The following is an 11223-nucleotide window of genomic DNA, read 5'->3' as shown; positions in this document are numbered from 1 at the left end:
TTAACTAAGGGAAGAATATGTGAAGATGTGATTTATTTTACAATTTTGGCTTAGTGCCATCGTGTTTTTACGTGAAATTGGAAAAATGCAGTTCTGCTTAGCTGTACTATTCCTGGTTGTGGAGAGTGCGCTTGGGTTTTGCCCATCGCTATGTTCCTGTAAAGGGAATAGGTCAGGAGATGGGGTGGTGGACTCTCAACCTAAGGAGCTCTTGAAGCTGACCTGTGGGGGTACTCCAGTTCAGATCACGGAGTTGAAAGAAATAGATCTGAGCAATCTTTGGACGGATGTGATTAGCTTGTAAGTCATCACTTTGCTTTTGTAATGAGGCATTAGTAAGAATCAATAAACATTCTTTGAACAACAGGTGCTGTTCAGAGTTGATGTGGCTTTAAGAACCTAAATAAACTGAGGTATTATTAGATTCTTAGATGCTCTTGTTCTAATTACAGTGAATCTTAATGTTATATACATTATTTTCAATGTTTATGAAACCCATGACAGGATCAAAGAAACTAGGGCCAGTATTTAAAATGAATTGATCAACCACTATCACCCAATTGCAGTTGCAGACTTGGGGGGCCTAAGTAGTAGTAAAGATTATATTCTTAGGTGTGATAATGTACTAGACATGCCTAGAAAAGTGTGTATAGAGAACAAAATAAAAACTTTTGCATTTTTATTATATTAAATATCTCTTGCCCATGTCATTGTTTATATTGTCTCACATCACAGGAACTGTTGTTTTTGACTATCAAGTAAGATTATTGTCGGTCAACAAAATGAGCTTGCATCTTGTTGACAGACAATGGATGTTGGAATCTTGACAACATTTAGGATGGAACATCTCTGTGCAAAATTTTGTAAAGATTGGTCTAGCTGCTAGGTTGTGCCTAGGTAACAAGGATTATATTTTATATTCCTGTAGTAACAGGTCCCAAGTGCTTTTTTGCAACAAGGTTGGGGCAGCAGTTGGGCTAAGCATAATAATAAACAAATAGGCACACTTTCACATTCCTAGTTTAAGTATAGCTGATTTTAAACTATCGTTATTTTTCTCAGAAATCTATCTGGAAATGTTATTTCTACTCTATCAAGAGAGCTTCATCTGCCGAATTTGCAAAAATTGTAAGTATTATCTTATCTTGATATCTATTATCTAGATTTTATATCAGCATTATATTTACTTATTAAAATGGTATCAATTATATTGATAGTGTGTTTTAAAGCAGTAATAAAACTAACTTTTTTTTTTAAATATTTTGTTAAAGTTCCATATTGTATTAAAGTTGCACGTTGTTAGTTGTTACAAATAAAGATCTATCTATCTAAGTAAAACAAAAAAAAACATTATTATTTTCAATGCAATAAACAAAAAGCAGGTATCTGTGCTTAAAGTAGCAATAACATTACTTCAATATACATAAATGATAACTTTTTGATAAAATTTTAATCCATTATTTGCTACATGAAGTATTATTATTTTAATAAATGAAAATTCTTTGATCATAACATAATTTTTTCAGGGACTTAAGCAAAAACCAAATATCACTGATAGAATCTGATGCATTTTACAACATGACATCATTACAGCGATTGGATCTGTCCTACAATCAAATCAGCAACATTTACAAGGACATGTTCAAGAGTTTAGTGAATCTGGAAAGGTTTATTTTATCGCAGAATCATATTTCAGTGTTGAGTATGGGTACTTTTGATTATCTTGTGGGTCTGAAACAATTGTGAGTATATTTATGTACATATAAATCCTAAATGTATTGATATATCATAAAAACATTGATATTGTCTTCTTGGACAAATCTGAATGAATCTTTGATCTAAGTTATTGCCTGTCATCTGGGCAAAAGCCACCTTACTCTTCTAAGAGACAGAAATTTTGACCTGAGACCCTTCCCACTGCTCTCATGCCACCGGATAGCAATCAAGTGTGTGTTTAAATGATGATAACTAGGTCTGATGAATAAGATCGACGATAGAAGACATCTTGGAGCTGGTACTAGAAATTTACTGTCAGAAAAACCTTATCAGTAACAATTGCATCCAATTGTATGCATCCAGAATTTTGTGATTTGTAGTTTGTAGGCAGTTTCATCAAATCCTTTATCATTTTCTAACTCTTAATGTAAACAACTTTGTAAGCTAGTTATAGACTCTTACAGCTTACTAGGTCACTATAACTAGCTCACAAAGTTGTTTACAGTAGTACATTAATTATAAGTAACTTTGTAAGGTACTTTGGTAAGTAAAACTTATAGGTGTAATCCCAGCCTAAACACTATAAATTAGTAGTTCATTTTATAATTTAATATCAAATTTAAATGTATTAGTTTTAAAGACTATTATTATTTTCAGAGACATAACGGATAACCCACTAATATGTGACTGTGAACTTTTATGGGTAGGAGATTGGGCCAGGAACACCAGTGTTAAACTAGTTGGCAGCCCCAAATGTGCCTTCCCGGAGAACATGGTTAACAAAACTGTACGCAAACTAAGAATATTCCTCGACTTATCTGTCTGTGGTAGTGTTCTACCTTCAAATACATTAATTGTAAAACCGAATCACGACCAAGTTGTCTTTGAAGGGGACACTTTAGTATTAACTTGCAATGCTCCATTTGCATCCGTTGTAGCAAAGTATGAGTTGAAATGGGATCATCCGATGCTGGAAATATGCGATGTTAATATCACAAATACAGATATGCAAGAAGAAGGTCTTGCTGAGACCTCTGTGTTCTTCCATAACATAAGTTTATACCATATGGGTAATTGGACTTGTATGTATAATGATCAGAATCGTATAAGACACAATTATACAGTACAAATATTGGTATTGTCAAAGCACACACAGTATTGTAAGACGGATCATACTTTGGGAAATAAAGGGCTTTATTCTTGGCCACAGTTGTTACTTAATCGCACAGCGTCCGTCCCTTGTAGAAGTGGTGATGGCCTTGCGTACAGATATTGCAATGGAAATGCAACGTGGAGTCCTGCAAACACAACCCAATGTGCATATATAAGCAATATAACAAAATTACTGCAGCAATTTGCTTTGCTGAATGTTAGTTTGGTGCAATATTCGGCTCTAAATGCAACAGAGAGGCTGTCTATGTTGATAAAAGAGAAGACATACCCGTTGGCAGAGATATCTGATCCAGACGACGTCATGTTTATAGCTCAGGCTATAAGGAATTATATGCAGTATATATCAGAAGAAACATATTTAGGTAATGTTTTTGTGTGTGTTACTGTTTTTACTATTCGAATTGATAATGGTTAGCATTACTCTAGTCGTTAGCAAATATACCATATGACGGCCGATTGGCGCAGTGGGCAGCGACCATGCTTTATGAGTCCAAGGCCGTGGGTTCGTTTCCCACAATTGGAAAATGTTTGTGTGGTGAACATTAATGTTTTTCAGTGTCTGGGTGTTTATATATATATATATATATATATATTATAAGTATTTATATGTAGTATTCATAAAAAAAATTGCCAGTCATGTTAGTTCCTAGGCTATATATATATTTAAATGGTTAAGTATTGGATTTTGGTGAGATATTCTCAGTAACAGCCCAGAGTAGAGACAGAGAGTAGAGTTTAGGAAATGGCTTTGTGGCAATCCCGGGCCTCTGAGAGCACTATAAGCTGTTGGTTATGACATTAACATGATATGATAACAATCGTTAAAGCCCGCCAATCCTCCTTGGAGCACCATGGTGGGCCTCCTGCCGATTTAAGGGTCCACTCTTGTTTCCAGCAGTGGAAGTATAATGACAGTACAAAAATTACTTTATTGCAGGTTCAAAGCTCCTTGATGTGATCAGCTCGGCCATGAACATATCAGCTCCGGTTATGTCTAGAGCAGAAACGCTGTACGGTTCATGCACAGATATGGCCAAAGCAGCGGAAGAGATTTCTCTGTACACGAGAAATGTTGAGGCACACAAGGTAAACGGGATTTTGCAAATAATATATTTTTAACACCAATTGCTTGCTAATGCGTGATACAAGAACTGTTGTACAGTTGCATACATAAGACAGATAGTCGATATGCTTCGTTAAGCAGAGCTAAGCTGTAAAGAAATGTGATTTAAATTAAGAAACTTGTTCAGAGAAATGCTATTTTTTTCTGCCCTGTTCTGGTTGCCAGTATAATTTCTAGTAGGAAATCTGGTTCATAAATTTATAATTTATTAAAAAAAATTATTAATATAATTAAAAACACTATAAAAATTATAAAATGAATAACAAAGCAATGTGTCATCATTGCAGTTTCCTACTAGATGGCGCTGCAGTCGCTATAAGACATAAAGAGGGTATATATATTTTTGGCAAGTGTGTTTTAAGCAATTAAAATATCACTTGCTTCTTCAACCGTGAAGGAAACATCGTGATGCATTGCTTGTGAGTTCATCATAATGTTCTCAAAAGTGTGTGAAGTCCACCAATCCGCACTGAGCCAGCGTGGTGGTCCGCGGTCTTGACTTCTCTGGGAAGAGATCCGTGCCCTGTGCAGTGGCGTGCACAAGGTTTCTTACCAGGGTATGTGTGCAGCAGGAAAATTGTATAAAACGGCAAAAATTCTCCACCCATACGAGTTACATATTAATTTTAGGGTAGGCAGTGCTTTTGCGCATGTATGAAGTGCACGCCACTGGCCCTATGACGATGGTGATTATCGCAGTCCGTTTTTTTTTTGTTAATAATTATTCTTGCCTCAGCTTAAGACTGTTGGTGACTTAACAAAAAAAAACGCTTTTATACATTTTATTAGTGTTTTTACCTACACTTGGTGGAATTATCGATTTTAATCATTTAAAATGCATATCAAAAATTAAAAAAAAAAAAAAACAAAAACAGTTAGTGTTTTTACCTACACTTGATGGAATTATCGACTTTTATTAATTTAAAATGCAAATAAAAAATTTAATAAAAAAAAAAAATTACTGCTAAGCAGGCGAACTTGGCGGTGGAGCGGTTCCCGGTGCGCGAGGGCTTCGGCGGCGTCACGTGCGTGTGGTACAGCGCCGCTCGGGGGCTTCCGCCGCGCCTGCACTGTTCCACCACCAACCGCACCGTGGCGCCACTGCTGACCGTCACCGACGCGCTCATACACGCCAGCGTGCAGGTACGCGGCGGCCTTTAATAAAGAAATTGAGAATGTGAAGAAGGAAATAGGAAGTGATGAGGAAAACCTAACCTCCATTATGTTAGAGTCATCAGAGAAATAAGAATAAAAAAAAAAACATGGAAGAGATAATAAAAGTAAAGGAAAGTGACGAAAGAGGGGGAATGTAAAAGGACACCGACGTTAGTGGTAGGCCAAAAGGCAGGTACACTAACGCGTAAAAGGCAAGAGGGGTTTTTAGACGGTAGAAGTCCGACACTATCCATAGGGATGTCCATGAGGATTTTCCCCTCCTCTTCGTCTGAGGAGCCACCTAGTGGCTTACGTGTGATGCCCGATTGGTGCATTGGCACAGTAAATATACAGCGTGTAAATGAAAACCGAAATAATACTTAACAGGCTTTAGAGGTACATTATGTACTGTTTCTAAGACTTATCTGTGAAACAGAACACTTAATAGTTTTTGAGTAAACCCATGGCATTGTTTTTACTGAAAGAAATCAGATGCAGCCCTAACATCACATGCAAAATTAAAATCATGTGAGTCCTGTCACTTTAACGTACCCGTCTCGTAGTTTAGGTACTATGCACGTGTCGGTCCTTTAACTTCAATAGGGTTGTCATAAGTAAACACTAAACGTTTTTTTTCAGTCCAATAATTCTTTGGCATCCTTACCCCTAAACTAGGAAAACCCGTAACAGTGGCTTCCCAAACATTGATTAGATCATTGTAAATAATTTCTAGTACACTTTCACAAAACACTATATAATTGTGTGTTGAGTTAAAGTGTCCCCAGCAGTGGACGTCGTTGACATGATGATCAATTGATCCCACTTCTGATGTTGTAAATATTTGTGTAACTATTTTTTAATTTTCTTCTAGATACCGCAGTCATTGCTGTACAGCACCACGGATTTCGGGTCCATGTTGCAAGTTAAGCCACAGGATGTAGTTGTCGCCGTGTACGATGTCGCATCGTTGTTTCCACTGCTGCCCGCGGTAGATGACGGGCCGATGCGTGGGCACCGCTCCAAGGACTACTACGGCAGGAGTACTAAGAGGGAGGATATGAATATGGAGATCACTTCGCCGGTTATCGGATTTCAGTTAGGTAAGTTCCATAAACTAATTGCGGATCCTCGCATCTTCGTGCACTCCACATATCTGATAAGTTACCCATACATAAAATGTCAAGGATAACTTAAACGACAAGAAAGCTTGGGTGTAAATTGCTCTAACTTCATAGCTTAATATTAATTTACTGTGAGATGGTTATAAGAAAAATAAAAAACAACCGGCTAATTTTGTTGTGGGCTTCTTCTTAGATCAGGGCGCGTTTGGAACCCTCGTAGCTTTAGTTTTAAGTTGCCGAATTTGTAAATGTACGCATCAAAAGTGCCATTTATGTGCCTATTTGAATAAAGAAATATTTGACTTTGACTTTGACTTTTACTTTGTGTGTTCCAGCTAACGCGTCCCTCCGCGGGGAGTTACTGGAGCCCATCATAGCGACGGTGCGCGGCCGCTCCATGGGCGGGGTGGATGGCAGAGCGGCCACCTGGGACCCACACACCAGACGCTGGACCGATAACGCTTCAGGTGAGGATTTCTCTTCATGGTTATCGCCGGACCAAGCGGATAGCCCACCTTCAAACCATCGCCTATAAATAAACAGACACATCAGATGCCTATGATTAAGGCGATATCTATAGAAAGAAATGTGTTATCTGTCACTGGACGCCTGCACGGGATATCAGCCTGAACGAATTCAAGTTGGATTATATTTATTATTTTATACATTGTTTGCTTCTTTACCTTTATTATTAGGGATTTTTTTATCTTTATAATGTAATAAATTGTATAATTATATATTTTTTAAAGTTTTATAATTTGTATTTTTATATATTTTTTTAATTTTAGCTTTTTTGGTTAAAATGCCTATATATTTTGTTCATTTATGATTACGGCTAGCATGGACAGGAGACAATTATCTCCCCGGGAATGTTTAAAAATGTGTCTTCTCCTACAGCTGGAAAATGTTTGTGTGATGAGCATGAATGTTTTCAGTGTCTGGGTGTTTATATGTATATTATAAGTATTTATGTGTATTATTCGTAAAAAAATTCATCAGTCATCTCAGTACCCTTAACACATGCTACGCTTACTTTTGGGCTAGATGGCGATGTGTGCGTTGTCGTAGTATATATAGAGTATAGAATATATATTAACTTTCAGAGCATTGGCGCACAAGTGGAAATATTATCCAAATAATATATGTGTAATAATAAACGGTGGTAAACTTCTCCTATTCCACGTTCCCGTGCTTTAGAAGGTGGACACGTTAATTATATCCCTTGTCAGGAGATATAATCGGGGGGTATATTTTTGTATTGCCACGCCAAAAATTGCCACGACATTTGATGTCGCGGACGTTTTGTTACAACTTCTAAAGGGAAACAAATAATAATATAATCTATAGCCTTCCTCGTTAAATGAGCTATCCAACACTGAAATAATTTTTTAAATCGGACCAGTAGTTCCTGAGATCTGAACGCGATGATCTCAGGAACTACTGATACTAGTAAATAGACATGCAAATAAACAACCTTTATGTATTAGTTGAGGCTTTATATATTAGTATAAGATTAAGCTAAGCTATTTAAGACAATCCGATATCACTTAAAGTATGAAGTTAGTGTATCAGAATTATAATTTGTGATATATATATATATATTACTGAACCAACGAAAAAAATATTTTTCTAGGTCAATAATAATTACAAACTAAAGTTAATAGCTTATAAAAAAGTCCTATTATAGTTTTAAGGACTACGTTAACGATAAAATGCTTGGGTGTAAATTATTGCTATAACCAAATTGCTGAAAAAAAAATTTGATGTTTCAGATTGCAAAATATCCCACGTCGTCTCAGAAATGATAATAATGAGCTGCACCAAATTGGCTTACGTTGGCCTCCTCCAGAACGTTGAAACCGGGATATACGGCGCCAGAACCGACGGTGCCAGGTTCAAGGTCTCTCATCCAGCCATCTACGTCGGCTCCCTCATACTTATAGGCAGCGTCAGTTGTGCAACTTTGACCTACATCATGTGCTACCCCGCTATACAAATGGCGAAGAAGTCCAAACACGCTCTTATCAACACCTGGATAGCTATCGGACTCCTATGTTTCTTGTACACGCTGGGAATCTATCAAACCGAGGACGTAAAGCTCTGTCAGATATTAGGACTTCTCATACACTATCTCTCTCTCTCATGCCTGCTGTGGATGTGTGTTACAGCCAGTAACATGTACAAATGGGTGACAAAGACGCACAACCCAGTGAGGACTCCGGAAGATGATATTCCACCAGATGTCCCTATACAGAAACCAATTCTAGGTTTATACTTAGTAGGATGGGGTATAGCTTTGATAGTGTGCGGGATATCTGGCGCAGTCAATCTGAAGGACTACGCTGGTTACTCACAATGCTTCTTAAGCACAGCACCAGCTTTGAGCGCTTTGTTTATCCCCGCGGGTATTCTACTCATGTTTCTCTTGATACTGTTCCTGTTAATAAGGTGTACTATAAGGAATTTGAACGTGCAACTATCCGAAGGTACACAAGCTACTGAAAACGTTGATTTGGAGATGTGGGAGCCTAATCAGGCGAATGAACCCGAAAGGCGGAGTTTAAAGTCGACGGTAGATTCGGAAATAGAAGATGTAGAACACACCCCCATAATACAATTACGTGCTCAAGTTATTGTTCTGTGTCTGTACGTAGCTGTTTGGTCGTGCGGTGCGATAACTGTGTACAGACCTCTACCAGCGTATCTCCCTTACCAAGAAGATATATGTAGTATAATATATGCGGTGTGCGCCACAGTTTTGGGGACGTTCATTCTTTTCTTCTACGGTATCGCGAGAAGCGATGTTCGAGCGCAATGGTCCATGATGCATTGCTACCTACAATCTAGTAAACAATGCTGCAGAAACAGAAGCGTGTTCGATACCAACCAACAGAACCTCCCAGCGAACCAAACAAATACAACGTCTCCCCAGCACATACCAAATGATAACAGATCAGGCTCCGGCAGTAGAAGCTCCAACAGAACAAATACAAAAACCAATAATAGCGGAACTTACAAAGCAGGCGCGGATTTAAATGGCCAAACGTTACCGAAAGATCTTAAAAATACGAATAGGAAAACACCTAATATTAATCTAGTCGTATTACACAGGCAGCAGTACAGATCAAATAATTCCATGATGACGTATCCGGAATCGGGAACCGTCGGTCCCGAAATCTTTTACAATCCAAACCAAATGAATGTGGCAAAGAAGTTTTTCAAGAAACAGAAGCAACACATGAAGAGGAATTGTCTCGAGTTGCCCTTAAGACGGGATTTTGACGATGATTCTCATATATCTTTGCCGTTGCCTAGCAAAGAAGCTTACAACGGCGTCGCCAGTTTTCTCAACGCCGGCACTAAAGTCAATAACACAAATCAACACGTTGAAAGGGTGAACAGCGGGATAAAGGAGTTGAGAAATGCCGGCAATCCAAATTTGCTGGAAGACGAATCAAAAGACAATTTTAAAAGCTATTCAACAGATCGGAAGTCTTGGGTCAAAAATGACGACCCAAAAATCGGGAGAGGGCAAATAATGAACATTTATACCAATGTGCCAGAAACCCAAGTGCCCCAACATCAAGTTATCAAGGCCAATGTTCAGAAAAATCTCAGCGGGCAAAGAAATAGCGTTTCTGAAGAGTGTTTGCAGAGTCACGCAAGCGAACACCCGGAAATGCGAACGATATCGCAGCAGTGCAGCTTAGAATACAGCTCAGCTTCCGAAATCGCGATGCCACACACGTGTTCTGATCAGACGTTAAATACACATTCAGAAATGACGTCTTTCCAAGAAACTCAAAGCGCCTTGTGTTCCACCAACGAAATAACTGACACAGAGAGCTTCGGCCAGTACATAGATTACTTACAACCTAATAAAAGTCACGAGAATAAGGATGCGGTGGACAAATCGCTGCAGGATATCTCAGAGGAGTGCACCATGAACAGTGAAGAGATAAATCAATCTATATCGCCACATCATATGGAGGCAGGATTGGAAGAAATGGACAATTTGCTACAAAATCCCGATGGAACCGATGGATCCAAAGATAAACTTGACGAAGACAAAGAAACCTTCTTCATGGCGAAAACTACTTACGATTTCGAAACTTGCAGCACTAATGCCAGCGAGCAAGGTTTCGAAAACGAGAGTGATATTTACTGCCCGAATTATCAAATGTCCGAGGTCAGCATACGCAGTCACGGCTTATACGCTCCCTCGCCATCATCCATGTGCCCAAACGAGATCAGCTTCAGCAACGAAGACGTTTCAACGTTGGAAAGCCAGTACGTAAACTACGATCCAGGGTGGCGGAAAACAGTGAAGAACAATCCGAAGTTAGGGAAATACGTGCCAACTCCGGCGTTAAGCTGTCCCGAAGTTAACCGAGACAGTAGTCCTTTGTCCTTTGCTAGTGAACTGGACGAACTCTACACGCAAATTACGAGCAGGGATAAAGACAGGACGACGAGAAAAGACCACGGGTTAGATGTGACTGTTAATAGTGATGTGACTTTAAAACCAGACAGTGATAGTTGTGTTAGTGAAGCGGTTTCCGATGTAGAAGGAAAAGGGGAAACGACTGTTTGAAAGAGTGACCTTGACTCTTTTTAGCATGGAAATCGTACGGACGCGTCAAATGCATTTGATACGTAGTTTCTTGTAGAAATTGTTCTTGTTCTAAAGAAATATTTCTATTCTATACATGTTTTTTATGTTAAAAAAAAACTTCTTGTGATGTTCTCTAGATATCTTTTCGAACTGTTTAAAACAACTTAACCGACTGAATGTTATGGTAGATTATGTTTTTTTATAGCCCTCGATTAACACGATTGTGCAGTGCTAGGAAATTATTGTCTTACATTGTGGAGACTTCATCAGTAGGTTTTTAATATTAAAAAGAAAACAGTATTTACTGTAAAGTATTGTCA

The 11223-nt window shown here is 38.3% G+C and overlaps 1 protein-coding gene across 1 annotated transcript; it reads left to right on the top strand.

Annotated features, from left to right (window-relative positions):
- Positions 1-38: 38 nt before the first annotated feature.
- On the top strand, positions 39-10928 carry LOC120629722 (adhesion G protein-coupled receptor A3). The gene is made up of 9 exons (XM_039898724.1): positions 39-300; positions 1063-1128; positions 1527-1742; positions 2374-3251; positions 3827-3975; positions 4985-5155; positions 6039-6267; positions 6624-6755; positions 8061-10928. The coding sequence occupies exons 1-9, from the start codon at positions 86-88 to the stop codon at positions 10880-10882; spliced, it is 4878 nt and encodes a 1625-aa protein (XP_039754658.1). The 5' UTR covers positions 39-85; the 3' UTR covers positions 10883-10928.
- The last annotated feature ends 295 nt before the right edge of the window (positions 10929-11223 follow it).

This window comes from Pararge aegeria, chromosome 15 (genome assembly GCF_905163445.1).
Source record: "Pararge aegeria chromosome 15, ilParAegt1.1, whole genome shotgun sequence".
NCBI classification, from domain to species: Eukaryota; Metazoa; Arthropoda; class Insecta; order Lepidoptera; family Nymphalidae; genus Pararge; species Pararge aegeria.
The sequence above is the reverse complement of the archived record's forward strand: the minus strand, read 5'-3'. Positions and strand labels throughout refer to the sequence as shown.

Bases quoted from the DNA above. Each gene is read 5' to 3' on its own strand.
- LOC120629722 (XM_039898724.1), top strand. From the start codon at position 86: ATGCAGTTCTGCTTAGCTGTACTATTCCTGGTTGTGGAGAGTGCGCTT. The intron at 3,252-3,826 runs GTAATGTTTTTG...ACTTTATTGCAG, and splicing joins ATCAGAAGAAACATATTTAG to GTTCAAAGCTCCTTGATGTG. The intron at 6,268-6,623 runs GTAAGTTCCATA...TGTGTGTTCCAG, and splicing joins GGTTATCGGATTTCAGTTAG to CTAACGCGTCCCTCCGCGGG.